Here is a 20,115-nt window from a genome sequence, read left to right as displayed (position 1 = left end):
CACAAGCGAGAGGATCACTGAACTTCTTACCTAAAATCAAGAAATTTACAAGATAATAACTTAACAACAACTTCATAATATATTCTGAAAATGTGTGTGTAGCCTTATATATACATGTAGACTCCTTTATACTAATCGTGGGTCGAATAACCCACCGCTACGCGGTGGGCGCAAGCGAGTTGCATCGCGAAAGCGAGTTGCATCGCCCCAGATTTCTCAACCACCCAATTTGTATTGCAATTGAACCTTGAACAATGCCACCACCTGCAACCCACGAATACGAAGAGGCTATAGCCCAGGCAATTGCCTGGGCTACTGCCAATCCTAACGAGAGTGAGACTACCGCCGCACGTATTTTCCACGTGAATCCTCAAACCCTCAAATCGAGGATACGACGAAATCAACGCGACGACCGCCCTCATATAATACACGGAGGCCAGAATCGAATCCTCTCTAGGCCACAACACGAAGCTATTATTACATATGCAGACGATATGCACAGGACAGGCCTCGGGGCTACGAAACAGATGGTCTTTGCGATAATCGAATACCTAAAGGATCTAGAAGGCAGACCGCGACCGTCCTGGCGATGGTTTCAAAACTACATAAAAACAACCCCGGGTTTTCTTCATACACTAAAAACAAAGCCAATTGCACGAAACCGAGTCGGTGCACAAGATGTTAAGGACGTACAGGATTGGTTCAAGAATTGGATGACTTGGTGCGAAGCCCATGATATTCAGCCTGGTGATATTATCAATTTTGATGAAGCTGGGTTTCAAATTGGAGTAGCTTCTGGAGAAGATATTCTTGTCCCTACCTGGATAGTAGATGTATGTATATTCCAGTTATAATATAAAATATAGTATAGCTAATAAACAATAGCCATTGTATACACCTAGCCCTGAAAATCGACGTTCTATTACCGTTATAGAATCGATTATTGCAAATGGAACAACTATTCCTCCTGTTCTAATTGTACAAGGTGTGAATCATATGATGAATTGGTATACCTTATTAGACGGAAATACAAGGGTATTAATGTCTGATTCCGGATATATCAACTCCCAATTAGCTCTTGAATATCTTGATCACTTGATTCTTCATATACAAGCTGGGGCAAACGCACGTCCTAGGGTTCTATTAATGGATCAACACAGTAGTCATATGACCCCGGAGTTTATTATTAAAGCTACAGAAGCTAATATACACCCGTTTCCTTTTCCTAGCCACTTGACGCATGTTCTTCAACCTCTTGATGTCGGTGTTTTTCAGCCGTATAAACACTGGCACCGGAAGGCTGTACAAGATGCAACCCAGTGTCTAGATATTGAATATACAGTTTCATCGTTCTTCCGGGACTTAACGGAAATCAGGGAAAAAAAACTATGAAAAAAGAGACTATTCAAGGTGCCTTCCGAAAGTCTGGGATCTGGCCAATTAATTGCCAGAAAGCTCTTAAGAAAATGAAGACGTATATGGTACCAGCGATGGCAATGGCAATGGTGACAGCGATTGAATTACCCTGTCCTCAAACACCAGTAAGAGGTGTTCAAGCTGAGAGATCTCTTCAAGAAATAGCATCAAAAATCTCAGAGAAGATTGATATATTTAGTAGTCCTACACGCCGGAAAATCGACTCTACAATACGAGGGGTCCAGAACGTCCTTCTGACTGCAGAAGTCCGGGACCGGCAGTACGAAGACCTTCATAATAGGGTTCAAAATTAACAGAAGTCTAGGATTCGAGGGAATCGGAAGGTCTTACAAAAAGGAGGGGTCCTTACAGGAACTCAGGCACGACAGATCCAGGAAAACAAGCGTGAAAAGGAGCAGGTTGATAGGATCAAAAGACGACAATATCTTATACGAATTACAACAAATAAGATTAAGAAGAAGTATCATATCCAAGGGGTTGCTGCATGGAAATCAGAGAAGGAATGTCAAAGGACAATTCTAAACTTCAAATGGAGTAAAGAAGCTATTCCTATTGAGCTATTCAATCCGATCCTGGACCCAGAAAAGCTTATAACTGATAAAGAGATTGATATACAGGTTAAGGAAGCTCTTGTATCCCTCCCAGAATTTAATGGGGTCTCATTTGAATATGAGGAACTAGGTGCAATTGGTGTCATTGATCCAGGACTTCAGGAATTTACGTCGCAACAGGATTTCATATCATTCGAAGGCACAAATATATGGGGCCGTGATTCAATTGCGTCAGAAGATGAAGAAGATGAAGATGAAGATTCAAGATGTGTTTTCATACTTGTAGTGGTAAAATATTTCCCATAGTCTACGATTCAATTGCAATACAAATTGGGTGGTTGAGAAAGCTGGGGTGGTGCAACTAGCTTTCGCGATGCAACTCGCTTGCGCCCACCGCATAGCGGTGGGTTATTCGACCCACGATTAAGCTTTAAAGCAATTAGACTAGTAGATATTAAAATATAAAGACCTAGTCTAAATTTCAGTGCTTAAAGTTAATATCTTAAGAACTACTAAATAGATTATTCCTAAATGATTAGGCAGGAATTTAACTAAATAGAAAAGGCTGGAAATACATTTTTAATATATATTATGAAGTTGTTGTTAAGTTATTATCTTGTAAATTTCTTGATTTTAGGTAGTAAGTTCAGTGATCCTCTCCTGCTTTAAGAATATAGTACAATAACATGTGATATTATATAACATATTTCACAAGTGGATGGATCTATGTAATAGCCCAACTTTAAAATGACAGTCTACCTGTCGCTCTATAGAATGGTTGTAATATGAAGCCATGGCTTCAAACACTCTAAATACTCAATAGTATCAACTCCTAATCGATTCCTTCGATCTGTGATTGTAATCTTTGCCCCTGAGAATAGACGTTTAGGCTCAGCACTTATTGGAGGTATCAATAACATGTCAAGTGCCATCTTTTGAAGATTTGGATATGCTGTCCGCTACTAATCCTAAGTGTTACACTCTAGGGTAATTGCTGCTTGGCAATACTTTATATACTCATCTTGAATTAGGGGTTGGTGGCGATTTTACGTAACCTACTCCTTAGAAATATTATATTCTTCTTACTTTGTAGTTGGATAGCTGATACAATTAATGGCTTAATTATTGGCTTATAATGCTTATCATATAGCAAATGAACAGCTGCTTTTGCCTTTAATACCTAATCTATAGGCTAGTTATCTTCACAATACTTCCAATTTTGGCTTGGAATAAGGACTCTAGCTGCAATATATGCAGAAGACCTATAGATCGTTAGTAATATAGTACTATATTAAAATGGAAGGTACTATTATTTACCACTTAATAAGGGAATCGGGCCGGAGGTCAGAGAAAACTCTGTGTTTGTGGTTCTAGAAACCAGAGAATCTCCACCGTGGGCCCGAGCTGTCCCATGGCTCTCACTGAACTAAAGGACTCAACCATGGTTCTCACAATTCTGATCAAAACTCTGCAGCAGAAGGGGCGGCTTACTTGGAAGCCTCGGGGGTTACTGGGAGTTATTTAGAGCCTATAAAAAGTATGCGTAGTTCCATTAGAATAGCAAAAAACAATTGCATCGTTTTTACCCTGTTCTACATACTGTAATCTATGGTCAAAGCCTTCTTGCCCATTGTGCAAAACCCGAAGGTCCGAATGACAAAAGCGCCACACGATTTGTGCGCGGTGACAATTTTTCGGTCCTTCCCCCAACACATAATACTTATTTATAACCTCCTATGCAGAGTTAAAACATAGGCTAAGCATTAAATCATCCTTAGACATCTCTTTCCCCTTTTCTAATTGCTTAAGAAGGAACTCTAAAGATAACAATACCCGTTCTAATGGCTTCCCAGCCTTCTGTAAACAATGTCACTTTATAAAAGAAATTAAGGAAGTCGTGGATATGCTATAATCGTCAGAACTGACCCTAATGCATAGGGTCGGGGTAAGCAAAGAGCGTTTGCAGAAGCAAATGGCATTCACTGCTAATGCTCACTTCCACTTTGTATCATATCCCCATCCATAGCCTCAACATATCTATAGCTTATAATTTGTATACTACAACTATGTAATTGAAATGGAAGACCCTATTCTATCTGATGCTCATGAATGGCTTGTGGCAAACCCATCTGAATCCGTTGCTGCCGCAAGCCGGATTTTCAAAGTATCAAAATCAATGCTTCAATCATCAATTACTCAACTTAATCGCACACGAGTTGGTTGTAGAGGACATAATAAGCTCCTTACAATTGCTTAGATGAAGGCCCTTAAAGAGTAGATAACTACACAATATAATCAAGGGCTTAGAGCAATGAAGCAGATGACATTTGCTGCTGTTTGCCATATTCGATGGCCAAAACCACTGCCTTCATACAGTTGGCTTACGAAATTCATTAAAAATAACCTTTTTGATTTTTATATCATAAAAATGAAGCCTATTACTCTATAGCAGGTTTAAGCTCAAGATGAGAGCGTCTTCAAAAGTGGTTTCGTAATTATAACGATTTTATCACAACTCGGAATATAGGAGTAGATTCTATATAGAATATGGACGAGACTGGCTTTCAAGTTGGAATTCCAGGAGGCGAAAAAGTGATAGTTCCGCACAGAGTTACAGAGCTATATATAGGAAGTCCTAAGAATCGAGCTTCAATTACAGTAATCGAAGCTGTGTCTGTAAGCGGAAGAGTTACTCCACCTATACTCATTATTCCAGGCAAAGTCCACATGGACTCGTGGTACCATCCAAGTCTTATTGGCACAGAACAGGTTCTGTTATCAGAATCAGGATATACAAATGACCAACTTGCTATGGAGTGGCTTGATCACTTCATTTTTCACACATAAAGTACTCCTACTTCCAACGTCAAGCTACTACTATTAGACTCTCATAGTAGTCACTGTACGCCAGAGTTTACAATATATGTGTAAGGACACAGGGCACCCAGCTCACAGTAATAGCATATGAGAGTGTGAGTCGGAGGCTAAACGGATGCTATCCTATAGGTCTACTACGAAGGATACAAAAAAGATGAAGAGAGGAACCCCCGTTGGGTCAATCTCCTTAAGTACCCGAAATGGGTCCGACTCGGCTAACCTGCCTTCACCCTCACCACGTGACCGTGACTTGTCCAACTCAGATACCTTCCGTCACTGAGGGAGAGGAACCCCCATTGGGTCAATCTCTGAAAGTACCCGAAACGGGTCCGACTCGGCTAACTTGCCTTTATTCTTATCATGTGACCATAACCTGCCCGTCTCAGATCCTTCACCCATATTCTACAGCCATTAGATGTTGGGGTTTTCCAGCCTTATAAGCATTGGCACCATGAAGCAGTCCATTCTGCAATACTGAACCTTAATCTCGAGTATAATATATGCTCCTTTATGAGAGATCTCTCTACAATATGAGAGAAGACTTTTAAAGAGCTTACTATTGTTTGCGCATTTGAAAAGGCAGGAGTATGGCCTATTAATTATGAGAATGCATGTCATACTGACATTCGTTGCACTCAGTTTGCTATCAAACTCAAGAGCAAACTTAGAAATCTCCTCCTCAAACCTACAAGTCACCATACATATCTTGGCTTATCACACCAACAACAAGAGCAATACTACTCAACGATTGCTGCAAACTCTTCTACTACATCTGTTTATGCTACATACATCACAGCATATCATTTGGACACTCATTGAACAAGTTATTAAGAAAATTTCCTCCTTAAGGGGGTGTGCCAATACTACCACATGGCATATCTCTACCAACTAGAGGCCTAGAAACATGAACAATAGCTCTAAAAGCTTCTACAACCCTTTATGATTCATTACACGTCATCGCTCCTTAGTTACCCACAAGATTGGTTAAGTTATGAAATAATTTGTCTATAGGGGTACTCTGACCTTGGACCTCCTTTCACTTCCTATAGGCTAGGAACTGTTACGATATCAAGTGCGCCTTGCAGCTCGAGTGGTGGTTCAGGAGTGTGGGGAGCTTTCCGGGGTTGGAGCGAAGTTTTCAGTTGTGGAGTGAATTCTCAGAACTGGTCTCGCTAAAGAGAATTCACTCCACAACAACATAGCTGTATATAGATCGAGCCACTGCTCGAGTGCTCCTCTTCTCTTTCCTTTCTTCTCTAGATTGAGTTTAACTCATAATACCCAACTGGCGCCCTATGCCTTGGTGAACCGTAACATAAAACTCAATCTCTCTTATACCTCTTTTCCTGCTCTTTGAGCTGAACCCTCTTCTGAAATCGAAATCGAAATCCACTCTTTGAAAACCCCAGAACCAGAAACCTTATCCTGAAGTCAATTCCAGGACGATCTCGAGGCAACCCCTCAAAGTTGGCTTTCGACAGTCAGCTCGACACACACACACCACCTTCGCAAGTCAGACCTTTTACAACGCTCCCTCGACAAGGATATAACTGTGAGGGAAGTGCGCTCCTCTCGAGTGGCTCCTACGGCCAACAACTGCACAATAGGGCCTTTGGCAATATGTGTCTGACTTGACGATATAAACTGAAATTGAAATAGCAACTCGCTATGGCTTATACAGCTGAAGAAAAAGCTGCAATGGCAGCTCGAAATGATCCAGAACAAGACCAGGAATCCCTGGCAGAAGGAGCACCAATTCCAAGCTCTGCAACCAAACCAATGAACTTCATGATCCTAATTTCAAATCCTAAACCTTCCTTCACACTCTGGGCAAAACAGCTCAAGAGAGACATGAATCTATACTTGCAAATCGACATGAAAAGGCTGAATGGAATGTTGAAACCTTTGACGAATTCCAGAAACTATCTGTCGCCAACCAGAAAATGGCATGGACTTTGCACAAGAACATTCTTCGGGACTATTTGGCCCTAGCAGAGGACTCAAATTCGATACTGGCTGAAAAGGATGATGCCATTCTCCAGTTACAGGAACTGATCCAGAGCAACGAGCAACAAATCACAGAGCAACAAACAATTCAGAAATATCTTGAAAAGCAAACCCAACAAGCTCTGAAGAATGAACCAGGACACCACTCTCACAGTCGACTGTCAGCTCGGATTCCAGACCCTCCAATCCTCACAGATGGGATAGAGCCAGCATTTGAAGACTGGGTTGTGAAAATTCGCCTCAAGCTCGAAGCCAACATTGATCATTTTCCAACACAGACTTTACAAATGAGCTACATTCACAGTCGACTGGGAGGAGTGGCAGTTTTCACGTGTCAATCCAAGGCTTCGACCAAACTCTACAAACAAATTGCAGACAGCAGAAGAAATTCTCGAACTTTTGGAAAAAGTCTTCAGTGATCCCGATCGAAGGCACACAGCTCAAACTGAGTATCGAAAGCTGTATCAGAGAAACAACACCTTTGCAGTGTTCTGGGCTGAGTTCCAAAGGCTCACGACAGATCTTGATTACTCTGAAGAAACTTTGCTGGATGACTTGCGCTTCAAAGTCAACCAACAGATGCAGAAAGCCTTAGTGGCTGAAGTTGGAGCTACTACACTTCTCGAGTTTGCAAAGAAATGCATGCTCATCGACCAGAACATTCAGCAGATCAAGGAACAAGAAGACAAAAGGAAGCCAAAGTCATTTTCGAACAACATGGGCCAAACTCAAAATCAGGGCCAGGCACTTCGAACTTCAATCCCTCAACCTACAATGGATTCAAACATGCAAAACAAGACGCAGAAGCTGTATCGACCACCGCATCAAGATCCAGCAAAAGAAATGCTCATGAAACTTGGGAAATGCTTCATATGCCGACAAAATGGACATCGAGCTCGAGACTGTCCCCAGAAGCTCAAAGCTCAAGTGAATGAGGTATCTACAGCTGAGTCTATCATCGATTCGGAAAACGAATAGCCTCTAGACAAGTCATCACTAGAGGCAGTGCAGCCAGAATTGCAGCTTCTTCCTCGAGATCCAGTTTTGATCCGGACACCCCTTTCTTAGCTACTTGTAGAATAGGAAAATACAAAGCTATTGTCCATGCATTGATCGATACTGGTGCCACAGGTGGAAACTTCATTAATGCTGCTGATGCAGAAAGAATATGTGAAATGGAAGGGATAGCCCACGAACTTGTGAAGCCAAAACAAGTTCAAGGATTCAATGGAGAGGCTGCCCCTGCTATCACACATGCTATATATCCTCAACTACTAGTGGGAGAGCATGTGGAAAGCCTATGTTCATCACTTCGCTGGGAAAACATTCCATCATTCTCGGGAAAGCTTGGATGAAGCAACATGGAGTTGTTCTTGATATGATCAATGATCAAGTCCTCTTCACTGGAGATTATTGCAACCATTCTATACCAGATCGAGCCCTCGAAACAGAGCCTATATCTAAAAGCAAAAGACAAAGGCCAAAGATGAAAGCCAAAGAAATGCCTCCTCCGGAACCTGCTCCGAAAGTGGAAAAACCAAAACCTTGCACCATAGCAATGATTGGCGCAGCACCATTTCAAATGCTCATGAAGCAAAGAGGAGCTCAAGTCTTTGCTATATCAATGAAGGACATAATCGAGCACAAGAACAAGACCAAAACTGAAGAAATTGACTCTCGACTGATCCTTCCGAAGGAATTTCATGAATTTTTGGATGTTTTTTCAAAAATGGCAGCAGACAAGCTACCTCCCCATCGACCTTCAGACCATCATATTGAACTCGAAGGTGATGCAAAGCTGGGATATGCACCACTCTGGAATATGTCAAAGGAAGAACTTGATTTGGTCGAAGAATATGTCTTCGAGCACTTGCGAAAAGGGTTCATTGAAGCAAGCAAAGCCCCATACTCTTCACCCATTATGTTTGTGAGAAAGCCAGGTGGTGGTCTTCGATTCTGTGTTGACTACAGGAAGCTAAATGCCATAACGAAAAAGGATCGATATCCCATACCACTCATTGATGAAACGCTGGCCCAAGTCATAGGAGCAAAATATCTCACCAAACTGGACATTCGACATGCCTTCAATCGAATTCGAATGCAGACAGAAGAAGATGAAGACCTCACTACATTCAGAACTCGATTTGGATCCTACAAATACAAGGTCATGCCCTTCGGACTCACAAATGGTCCAGCAACATTCCAGAGGTACATGAATGAAACCCTCATGGATTACCTCAACCAATTCGCCGCATACATGGATGACATTCTTATCTACAGTGCTACTCGAGCGGAGCATACAGAGCACATAAGGAAAGTCCTACAGAAGCTTCGAGAAGCTGGACTGCAAGCAGATATCTCAAAATGTGAGTTTTTCGTCCAAGAAACCAAATTCCTAGGACTCATCGTGGGAGTCAATGGCATTCGCATGGACCCTGCAAAGGTTTCTACTATACTGGAATGGCGAACTCCAAAATCGCTCAGGGATATGCAAGCTTTCATTGGATTCTGCAATTTCTATCGTAGGTTCATCTGAAATTACTCCAGCATCATGAGGCCATTGGTGAACCTTACCAGAAAGGATCAGATATTCGAATGGACTCATGCATGCCAAACTGCATTCGAGCTGTTGAAACAAACAGTCACAGAAGCTCCTGTCTTGAGGCATTTTGATAGAAACAAGACAGCCTATGTCGAAGCAGATTCCTCAGACTTCATCTCATCAGGAGTCTTGTCACAAAAAGATGATCAAGGGGTTCTACATCCAGTGGCATACTTCTCGAAAAAGCTAGCACCTGCAGAATGCAATTACGAGATATATGACAAGGAATTGCTTGCAATCATCAGATGTTTCGAAGCATGGAGACCAGAACTTGAAGGGACAGATTTTCCAGTCCAAGTCTTTTCTGATCACAAAAGCTTGGAATACTTCATGTCCACCAAGAAGCTGACAAGAAGACAAGCTGAGAAGAAGACAAGCTCGATGGGCTGAATTCCTCTCTCGATACAACTTCCAGATCATCTATAGGCCTGGGAAGCAAAATGGAAAAGCAGATGCTTTGACTCAAAGGCCTGGTGACAGACCAGAAGGCAATGATGAGGATGATCGACAAAAGCAACAGCTTCAGGTGTTGCTACCACCTTCGAGGCTACATCCAGACATTCAGAAACTCAAAGAACAAGGCCAATCATCTCAGCTAGCTCCAGTGGAAACTCATATCAGAGAAATGACAATTCTTGAGAAAATCCAAAAGTCTCAACTGTGTCATACTGACATTCGTTGCACTCAGTTTGCTATCAAACTCAAGAGCAAACTTAGAAATCTCCTCCTCAAACCTACAAGTCACCATACATATCTTGGCTTATCACACCAACAACAAGAGCAATACTACTCAACGATTGCTGCAAACTCTTCTACTACATCTGTTTATGCTACATACATCATGGCATATCATTTGGACACTCATTGAACAAGTTATTAAGAAAATCTCCTCCTTAAGGGGGTGGGCCAATACTACCACATGGCATATCTCTACCAACTAGAGGCCTAGGAACATGAACGATAGCTCTAGAAGCTTCTACAACCCTCTATGATTCATTACACGTCAACGCTCCTGAGTTACCCACAAGATTGGTTAAGTTATGACATAATTTGTCTATAGGTACTCTGACCTTGGACCTCTTTTTCACTTCCTATAGGCTAGGAACCTAGGAGATGGTTCTATGGGATTCTCTTACGTCGACTACAGTTACCAAGCCTGGTTAGTCATGGAAAGTCTTGGAAAATGAGAGAACTACACTCCTTTAGCATAAATAGGATTGCCCTTTCCTTAAGAAAGGGCAAGCAGACAATACAGAAAATCAACTATCACATACTTCCACGTCTTTTCCAAGCTTCCAAGCATTGATCTTGTTACTCCTTGTTTCTGAAAAGTCAGTGAGGTGTTAACCTCTGACTTATCCCTTATCCCTGAGTTCTCAGACTCAACATTTGTACAACTTGTCTAAACCACTCCACTACATCATACATTTGATTGCTGCGTTGTGGAATAGTCTAAGCTACAACCCTTTGGCTCTGTTTCCTAAGACAGTGTGTTGTCTTAGTAAATATCATCCCCTTCCTTGGGTGGCTAGATTCTCACATCAATCGTGTGGCTACATCCCGCGAGAACTCTTACGGGAGGTGTAGCCGCACGATTATATCTCATAGAACCCGTTCTTTTAATCACAGGCCATAGAATTGAACTTACGATATATACACTACGCTTAACTATGCCAAGGTATCCCCCCTCAAATCCCCAACGCCAACCCAACCTAATCCCAGCTCATAAATTGAACCTCGTACGCTTCTTCTCCATATGCGCCTTCCATTCCCACTGTAGCCCATCATCGCCCTGACTCCCCGCCCGTCCAATCCCCTTATCAACCCGCCTAAGCTTCAGTGTAAACCGCGGCCCCAGCTCCTGCAGCCCTGCCCTGATCTCCTCCACGCCCTTCACCTTCTCTCCATCCGGCCCGACGACGCTCTTCTCGGTCGGCCGCTTGTCACGGAACACGTATCGGTGGCGTCGCACGAAGATGTAATCGCGCTGGTTATGCAGCGTCACGACCTGGCGGCCCTGCAGCTCGGGCTGTGGTGGAAACAGCGTCAGGAACAAGCGCGCCGTCAACAGACCCAGCGGCGTGCGGAAGTTATTGAGGATCAGCTCGGGGTAGTGGTTCGTGGGGTTGCCATGACCTGGCAGCTTCTTGCCCTCGACCCAGTTTGCGATGCTGAAGTGGCACGTTGGACCGTGGGGAAGGTGCACGATAGAAAGCCCAGTCGGCTTCTTGGCATCCTCCTTCACAACAATAAGAGCGGTGTATTCCCTGTTCGTGGCGAACTTGGCGATTTCGCGGACGGAGAACTTGTGTCCGTAGCGATGGGCGGAACGAGGAATGTAGGTCGAGTTCGGGAAGAGGGTGCACAGCAGGTGCGCTTCGTTGTGGAGGGTCGAGTTGAGGGAGGTTGTGAGGAGGACCTTGGGTGCTGGCGGAGGCTCATCGGTGAAGAGAGTCGGAAACTTCAGAGCCAGACTCTCAGGTGTGAGGTCGAGGTTTGTGCTCGTGGTCGAGGCGGCGAGAGAAGGTGCGCTTGACGCATCCCTTTGACGACGTGCAGAGTGCTCCGTATCCTCCTCATCGTCCATTTCCTCATCCGACCCCAGCATAGAATCCACGTCGTCCTCAGCGGCTTGCTCAGGCAAATCCTCGTCCATTGCGTCTCCTGCCTCTGCTGCTTCCAGCCGCCTCCTCCTCAATTGCTCAACGTCCACGGAGATATTCAGTCCATTGCCATCCTCTTCATCCCAAACACGCTTCATATCGATTGTCATTGGCACATTGCGAGCCAATCGCTCCCTCCTCAGCTCGGGATCTTTGTCCTCCACCCTCTTGCGCTTGAACCTCTCATCGCGGCGAAGGCTGTCCCTTGCCTTCTTTTGCTTGACATGCAGATCTTGACGCTTGAACTTGTTGCCCGTCACAAACGGCAATGCCGCCTTCGAGGACAGCGGCTTTTGGCGTTTTGCTACCATGTTGAGCTGCGGGGTATGTTTTCGATCTTCGGTGTGAGAAGGCCGCACATATTTTGAGTTTGGTCCAGAAATTTTGACGGAGCGGAAAAACAAAACCGCCGGCTAAATGACCAGACAATTCTTGGGGATCAAAAGACTCACAGAGAGTCGCACCGAACCATACATTTTCAATCAATCAGTACGTACGCTGAGTTGATAAGAGGCCCCCGTTCGCTACTGCCTTTGTTTTGTTTTGTTTTGATTTTTCCTCTTCCGTCTGTCCACATACTTCATGCGCATCTTGTGTAGATTTGTTCCAGCCAGCAAACAAACACTTACCCCACTTGTAGGGCTTAGAAGCTTTACAACAACAAATCGAACAACCGGTCGGTACAGAGTACCAAGGTCAAAGCACGTTCAGCCTGGCATGGCGACGGCTACTACGCTAAAGGGCCAGCCCCTCGATCGCCCAGTTCTCGATTCGCTGCTCCGTCGGCGCATGTTCTACACCCCCTCCTTCGATCTATACGGCGGTGTTGCTGGCCTCTACGATTATGGCCCACCAGGCTGCGCGCTGCTTACCAACATGATCGAGCTATGGCGAAAGCACTTCGTGTTGGAGGAGGATATGATGGAGCTGGATTGCACGGCACTTACTCCCCACGAGGTTCTCAAGACATCCGGCCACGTTGACAAGTTCTCCGACTGGATGTGCAAGGATCCAAAGAACGGCGAGATTATCCGCGCCGACCACTTCGTCGAGGAGATCCTAAACCAGAGATTAAAGGGCAACCTAGAAGCGAGAGGCCAGCAGATCGAAGAGAAGGAGGTAGATCCTTCGAAGAAGAAGCGCAAGGTCAAGGAGACTAAGGCCATCAAACTTGATGATGCCGTTATTCAGGAGTACGAGGAGATCTTGGCAAAGGTATAGCTACAACAAAATTGAAGCAAACATTCGCTGACACTGCACAGATTGACAACTACGATGGCGAGGAACTCGGCGAGCTCATTATTAGATACGAGATGAAGAACCCTAATACCGGCGTTATGCCCGAGCCACCAGTGGCATTCAACCTCATGTTCCAGACCAGCATCGGCCCCAGCTCTAATGCCCCTGGCTTCCTCCGCCCAGAAACTGCGCAGGGCCAGTTCCTCAACTTCGCCAAGCTCCTCGAGTTCAACCAGCAGCAGATGCCCTTTGCTTCTGCGTCCATCGGCAAATCGTTCAGAAACGAGATATCCCCACGCGCTGGTCTGCTCCGTGTCCGCGAGTTCCTGATGGCTGAAATCGAGCATTACGTCGATCCTCTCGGCGGCAAGAAGCATTCTCGTTTCGCCGAAGTTAAGGGTGTTGAGCTTGTCCTTCTCAACAGGAACACCCAATTGTCTGGCAAGACTAATGTCGAGACTGTGGCTATTGGCAAGGCCGTCGCTGATGGCATCGTCGACAACGAGACTCTCGGTTACTTCTTGGCCCGTGTCCAGCTTTTCTTGAAGAAGCTTGGCGTTGACCAAACGAAAATCAGGTTCCGCCAGCACATGGCGAATGAGATGGCGCATTATGCGACCGACTGCTGGGATGCCGAGCTGCTCACCAGCTACGGCTGGGTGGAGTGTGTAGGCTGCGCTGATAGAAGCGCATACGATCTCACTGTCCACTCCAAGAAGACTGGTATTCCTCTAGTCGTGCGTGAAACTCGTGCCGAGCCCCTCGTTATCGAGGAGTTCGCTGCCGAGGTTGACAAGAAAAAGTTTGGCCCCTTCTTCAAGAAGGACGGCAAGGCCGTCGAGGCCGCCATTGCCGCCACTACGCAAGAACAGCGCGAGTCACTGGCCAAGGATCTTATCCAGAACGGCAAGATCGCCATTGAAGTACCAGGTGTCGGCAGCGGCACCGTCGAGATCTCAAAGGATCTCTTGGTCATCGAGAAGCGCACCCGCACCGAGCACACAAGAGAGTACACGCCCAATGTCATCGAGCCTTCCTTCGGTATTGGACGCATCCTTTACTCCCTGCTCGAACACAACTACTGGACCCGCGCCACCGAGGGCAACGACGAGTCCCGCGGTGTTCTCTCATTCCCACCTCCCATCGCGCCCACCAAGGTCCTCCTCGTGCCCCTCTCCGGCCACGAGTCCTTCAAGCCGATCATCAAGCACCTTTCGCACAAGCTTCGCGCCATGGGCATCTCCAACCGCATCGACGACTCGTCGGCGTCCATCGGGCGACGCTACAGCCGCAACGACGAGCTCGGCACCCCGCTGGGCATCACAGTTGATTTCCAGAGCGTGCAGGATAAGACGTTCACGCTGAGGGATCGTGACTCGACGAAGCAGGTTAGGGCGGACGAGGCAACGATTATCAAGGCGATTCAGGAGGTGGTCAATGGCGAGAAGGAGTGGAAGGATGTGGAGAAGGAGCTGCCTGCCTTTGAGGGTCAGGATGCCGAGGTGGCTATTCCTGTCCGGTAGGCCCCCCCCTTAGGTGCTGGCTTTGTCACGTTGTGGATAGCTCGCTCAGGTAGATAGTGCAGAATCAAAAGTCAGCTCTTGGTATTCAATATGCATTCTTGTGAATGATTTGTCTTGGAACGGACTGGGTGGTTCAGATACGAGCCAGTAGAGTTTGTTTACTAGCGGCCGCTGTCATCTTTATAGTAGCGGGGTTTCAAGTTTAAACAGGTCATATAAATGAACTTTCAGAACTGGAGTGGACAAACCTCAACTATCTACTCGTGATCTCGCGACGCCGATACTGACCGTGTAACTCATTACCCCACGACCACCACCCGCTGCACAGTTTTCCGACTAGGCATCGCACGTGTTTTTAAAATAGCAAGGGCGCCTTTCGGCGGTGACACAAGCCGAGAAACCCGTTTCGGTTGGGTGTCGCTTGCTCCCTTGTGGATACACTGCAGCCAGCCGCCCACTCTTGCCAGGGGGAAGAGGGGAGGGGAGGGGAGGGGAGGGGAGGGATGAAGGAGGGAGGTTTGCGCATGGTGAAACCGTTAAAGGGTCCATCTCGGCTGGACGATGGGTCCTCTCCGCGTCCAACCCCCAGCAGGCAGGTACTCCGCCGTGCGCGGTGCGGTGCGGGACCATACGAAGTGGTTGATATGGGATGCTCAATCAGGGATGCCGCCACATACTGCCCTCGGCGGGTCGGTGGAGAGGAGCTTGGGGGGCTGTGTGGGAGATTCTGGGGTTGTACTCTCCTGTCAAAGATACTGTAGTTTAGATCTGAAGTGGAGAAGAGGCCAATCAAATGAGCGATAATCCACAGCGATGCGCTGCTAAGAGAGATTATAGGAACCCAGCTTGTTGTTGTTATTGTTGTTTGTTGTTGTTGTTGTTGTTGTTGTTGTTGTTGTTGTTGTCGTCGTCGTCGTCGTCGTCGTCGTCGTCGTCAAACGAAACAGATCCCCAGCCTCTCTTTATACGCCGTCTTCATGTTGGTTGGTTTGCCTGCTGCTTTGTTAGTAACCCAACATTCACCAGTCTAAATTGTAGTATCCAACATCCAATAGGCAAGGCTGGATCCTTCCATCTCCTTGTTGATCGCTCACATACCGCTGGTCCTCTGACAACCTGGGAACTCTAGCTAATTAGTGCTAATTAGTGCTAATTAGTGTGGGCGTCTCACCACCAACATCGATTGTATGTACTGCGATGCACTGTAACTTATGTCAAAGTTTGACTCTCGACAACTAACATCAACAAAAAAAAAGAGGCCTTGTTATAAGATCTCTTACTTCTCAAGGCTCTCCTCAGTATCAAAACCTCAAAATATACTTCAATACCGCCGATAACCATCAGACGAAACAATCTTAATCGTCCCAGCCATTCACCGTCACAAACGCCGACGTGGGATAAGCGTATAAGCGAGACGGTGTAGCGTTACTCGAAACCATCCTCGAACGCAGCCTTGAGACACAACCTACGCCTTCGCCTTCCCCTAAACAACCCGGTATTCTATTTGCGATTCGATCAAAAATGTAAGTCGTGTCCTGCTCTACCATCTGTCATATATTGTTCTCTCTTCTAATGTTCCTACCACAATACAGACACGTTGTCGGCGATCAACTCTTGCTCTACCCCGCCACGATAGGGGGGATAGATACCACTACCACAACACGATACCCTCACTTCATCGCAAAGACCCCTGGACTACGCCCAAAGATCTAAACTATCCACGATGCCGAGCCCGACTGGCGCACCAATGTGAGTACATGTCTGAAGTTTCTTTACCATCATGTCGACTCGTCGACGTGCTCTCTGAGACCCACTGTGACAATCCGACGTTGTGTTCACTTCACCCGATCGACACCGTGCAACCCTCAGAAGTAGCAATAAAAGCTGACAAACGACAGCGGTGGCTACGCGCCAGGCCAATTTATGAATCCAGGTCCAGCTCCTCGACCTCCCACAGACAGACCTCGTCTCAACCTCACTCCTGCGACTGTCAACCTCCCCGGCAACATGTCTTCCCTGAGCATCGCATCCCCAATCACGAGAACAGCCACATCGACCTACTCGGGGTCAACAGTGTCGCTACCACTGGCCCGACAGAATACCAATCCCTCCCAGGACGGACAAAGTGGACAGGGTGGAGTTTCTGTGATCAAGGAGGGCTGGGCCACCGTCAAGGATGGAAAGTTCATAAACCCCTGGCGACAAAAGTACCTAGTCCTACGAAAAGAGGCGTTGGACTTTCACAAACAAGACGGTGGGAAGGTGTCATACTCGATAGTTCTGAAGGATGTTGTGGGTGTCTCGCGCGTGGAAGCTACGGGGATAATATTCGAAGTCAAGAGATATTCAGATGGAGCCTCGACTAATCCTGGAGACGACAACGACGGTGTAAGGACATTGCAGATAAAGGTGAAGAGCGACGACGATTTATACCAGTGGATTGATTTCATATATGCTCGCTGCCCAGGAATGGGTGGAGTGAGCAATCCTACTAATTTCTCCCATGCGGTGCACGTTGGATTCGACAACACCACCGGAAAGTTTGTCGGCCTTCCCCCCGAGTGGTCCAAGCTTCTCAACTCTTCTGCGATCACAAAGGAGGACTACGAGAGAGATCCGCAGGCCGTGTTCGAGGTCCTTGAATTTTACTCTGACATCACTAAGCGCAACGAAAACCCAGAGAAATATCCCAGCTTGACACCAACGCCGCCAGCTCTCGCAAACCAGCAGCATAAACAGTTGGGGTACTCCAGCTCTGGGTCATCGGTTGCGCCTCCACGACAGAGCCCAAGCAGTAGCCAGCGCAGTGGCAGCAATGGCAGCCCATCGAATATGGCGCCAGTTTCCGGAAGCCAGCAACAGCAGCTTGAGCAGATGCGACAGATGGCGTCTCACTTCAAGCCACAGGCATCCAGCCGCGAAGATCTGCGCCAAAATGAGATACAGCACCAGCGCGATCGTGAGCGTCGTGAGGACGAAGAGCGCGAACGGAGAGAAGTGGCCGAGTACAATGCCTCGCTACCAAAGACGAGAACGCCAATGGCCCAGCAAGAAATCGGTGGAGGCGGCTATAGCAGCCCAGGCGGCACCGAGAAATACAACCCAACGCGTGCAGCTCCACCTGCTCCTGGTGTTTCGCGAGCTCCCCAGGCAAACGGCTCCTTTCGGACAAACCAGAGACAAGCACCTCCCGCGCCAACATCAGCAAGTGGTCCTCGTCCGGGCATAGGCGGCCAGCAACAAAGCTCATCATCTATACCACGAGATGTCCAGCAGAGCAGAGAGAGAGATCAGAACGGCCGCGCCTCACCTAGATCCGAGGCAAGCTCGCAGAGGAGCGAGAGCCCGAGATACCAGAACGGCGGACAACCACAGTCACAAACTCTCCGCACACAGCCCAATGGCCAGGCCCAGCAGCAGACAAGCCGCATGCAGCAGCCTGCTGTATCGCAACCGAAGCCCCTCAACGTCCAGAAGACCGCACCAAGCGCGCAGGTCCCTGCTCAGAGTGATGGTGTCAAGGCCGCGGAAGCTGCGCTCACTTCCAAGCCTCTAACGCCCCGCAAGAACGACGTGCGGATGTCGACCATGTCAGAGGCCGATGTTATGATCAAGCTAAAGGAAGTCGTCTCCAAAGATGACCCAGGACTCTCGTACGCGAAGCAGAAGAAGATTGGACAGGGTGCCTCTGGATCCGTCTACGTTGCCAAGGTCAAGGAGAATGCTGTTTCGCCAATTGCACGCCAGGTGCTGCGCGACCAGGGACCCAAGGCGCAAGTCGCGATCAAGCAGATGGATCTGGCACACCAACCAAGGAAGGAGCTTATCGTCAATGAGATTATGGTAATGAAGGACAGCAGGCACAGAAACATTGTTAACTTCCTCGATGCATTTTTGCGAAACAATTTCACGGAGCTATGGGTCGTCATGGAGTTCATGGAGGGTGGTGCCTTGACGGATGTCATTGACAACAACCCTGTCATCACCGAAGACCAGATTTCAACTATTTGTTTAGAGGTATGTGGAGAAGATGCTCTTGGCTTCGATTCAACTAACGATATTTGCAGACTTGCCGTGGTTTGGAGCATTTACATCAACAGAGTATCATCCATCGTGACATCAAAAGTGACAACGTCCTCTTGGATGCGCGAGGAAACGTCAAGATCACCGATTTCGGTTTCTGCGCGAAGCTCACGGAGACCAAGTCGAAGCGCGCTACCATGGTTGGAACTCCGTACTGGATGGCGCCTGAAGTTGTGAAGCAAAAGGAATACGGCCCCAAGGTCGACATCTGGTCGCTAGGTATCATGGCCATCGAAATGATTGAGTCTGAGCCGCCGTACCTCAACGAAGAGCCGCTGAAGGCGTTGTACCTCATCGCTACCAACGGAACGCCTCGCCTCAAGAAGCCGGAGAAGTTAAGCAAAGAACTCAAGGCCTTCTTGTCCGTCTGTCTCTGCGTCGACATCCGCAGCAGAGCCAGCGCAGATGAGCTCCTCAAGCACGATTTCCTGAAGCATGGCTGCGGACTAAGCAGTCTTGCTGAGCTCCTTGCCTTCAAGAAGCATGCGAAATAGACGACGACCGGGATAATGAGCATCGAGGCAAGAGTATCAATATGAAAGAATGTATGGTACCCTTTTTGGAGGGGGGTTTAACAACAAGCTATTACAATATCTCAAGGCGGGTCCGCACATATCATCTAGTTGGTTTCGAACATACACACTTTTTCCCACTGGTGCTTGGGGACATTGGCTTTGTACGCCTAGCTTGCAATCACTACTCTGCGACGCCGTTGGGGCGGGATATGGAGAGGGCCACCATGGATAGAGTTTTAAATTTCTGTCAACGCGACGCTTATTGGACGCTTTGCCTGAGCGGTGGCGGGTTATTGAAAAGGCAGCTATCAATTTGAGCGAGCGTGTGCGCGGAGATTTTTATTTGGTGGGATGAATGATGGGTGATGATGATGGATTGACAGGCCGGGTTGTGGGCTGTTGGGTAGAGTGGTGCCTGGGAACGATTTTCTCGGTGAATGGCACATAAATAGTTTTTATGTTAGGCTATTAGGGGGTACAGGAGCATGATTCGGGACGGGCCGATATGCCTTGGAACTCAAAATGGGAAGTTAAAGAGGATAAAACGTTTGTGATATGTTTGGTGCCCATGTGATATGTCTATTTTCGAAGACTTCGGCCTCACCAGCCTTGCAGTGT

The 20,115-nt window shown here is 47.0% G+C and overlaps 4 protein-coding genes across 4 annotated transcripts; 3 read left to right on the top strand and 1 right to left on the bottom strand.

Annotated features, from left to right (window-relative positions):
• Positions 1–1,490: 1,490 nt before the first annotated feature.
• On the top strand, positions 1,491–2,979 carry VC83_04216 (uncharacterized protein; the record flags this gene model as incomplete). Its single annotated transcript, XM_024467851.1, has 3 exons — positions 1,491–1,696; positions 1,742–2,256; positions 2,975–2,979. 3 exons carry the CDS (start codon positions 1,491–1,493, stop codon positions 2,977–2,979), a joined length of 726 nt encoding a protein of 241 aa, XP_024324692.1.
• An 8,122-nt stretch (positions 2,980–11,101) lies between these two features.
• Positions 11,102–12,606, bottom strand: VC83_04215 (uncharacterized protein). The gene has a single exon (XM_024467850.1). It carries the CDS (start codon positions 12,446–12,448, stop codon positions 11,198–11,200), a length of 1,251 nt encoding a protein of 416 aa, XP_024324691.1. The 5' UTR covers positions 12,449–12,606; the 3' UTR covers positions 11,102–11,197.
• Positions 12,607–15,696, top strand: GRS1 (Glycine--tRNA ligase 1, mitochondrial). The gene is made up of 3 exons (XM_024467849.1): positions 12,607–13,352; positions 13,400–14,895; positions 14,962–15,696. Exons 1-3 carry the CDS (start codon positions 12,720–12,722, stop codon positions 15,005–15,007), a joined length of 2,175 nt encoding a protein of 724 aa, XP_024324690.1. The 5' UTR covers positions 12,607–12,719; the 3' UTR covers positions 15,008–15,696.
• Positions 15,697–15,823: 127 nt separating this feature from the next.
• Positions 15,824–20,087, top strand: CLA4 (Protein kinase). Its single transcript, XM_024467848.1, has 4 exons — positions 15,824–16,422; positions 16,492–16,648; positions 16,798–18,916; positions 18,967–20,087. Exons 2-4 carry the CDS (start codon positions 16,623–16,625, stop codon positions 19,474–19,476), a joined length of 2,655 nt encoding a protein of 884 aa, XP_024324689.1. The 5' UTR covers positions 15,824–16,422; positions 16,492–16,622; the 3' UTR covers positions 19,477–20,087.
• Positions 20,088–20,115: the final 28 nt, after the last annotated feature.

The sequence above is a fragment of the Pseudogymnoascus destructans genome, assembly GCF_001641265.1.
Source record: "Pseudogymnoascus destructans isolate 20631-21 unplaced genomic scaffold scaffold_9, whole genome shotgun sequence".
Taxonomy (NCBI): Eukaryota; Fungi; Ascomycota; class Leotiomycetes; order Thelebolales; family Thelebolaceae; genus Pseudogymnoascus; species Pseudogymnoascus destructans.
This window is presented reverse-complemented; position numbering and strand designations above follow the sequence as displayed.

Excerpts from the sequence above, each read along its gene's own strand:
- VC83_04215 (XM_024467850.1), bottom strand. The coding sequence starts at position 12,448 with ATGGTAGCAAAACGCCAAAAGCCGCTGTCCTCGAAGGCGGCATTGCCG.
- GRS1 (XM_024467849.1), top strand. The coding sequence starts at position 12,720 with ATGCGCATCTTGTGTAGATTTGTTCCAGCCAGCAAACAAACACTTACC. Across the intron at positions 13,353-13,399 it reads ACGAGGAGATCTTGGCAAAG|ATTGACAACTACGATGGCGA; the intron begins GTATAGCTACAA and ends GACACTGCACAG. Across the intron at positions 14,896-14,961 it reads GAGGTGGCTATTCCTGTCCG|AATCAAAAGTCAGCTCTTGG; the intron begins GTAGGCCCCCCC and ends TAGATAGTGCAG.
- CLA4 (XM_024467848.1), top strand. The coding sequence starts at position 16,623 with ATGCCGAGCCCGACTGGCGCACCAAT. Across the intron at positions 16,649-16,797 it reads AGCCCGACTGGCGCACCAAT|CGGTGGCTACGCGCCAGGCC; the intron begins GTGAGTACATGT and ends GACAAACGACAG. Across the intron at positions 18,917-18,966 it reads TTTCAACTATTTGTTTAGAG|ACTTGCCGTGGTTTGGAGCA; the intron begins GTATGTGGAGAA and ends CGATATTTGCAG.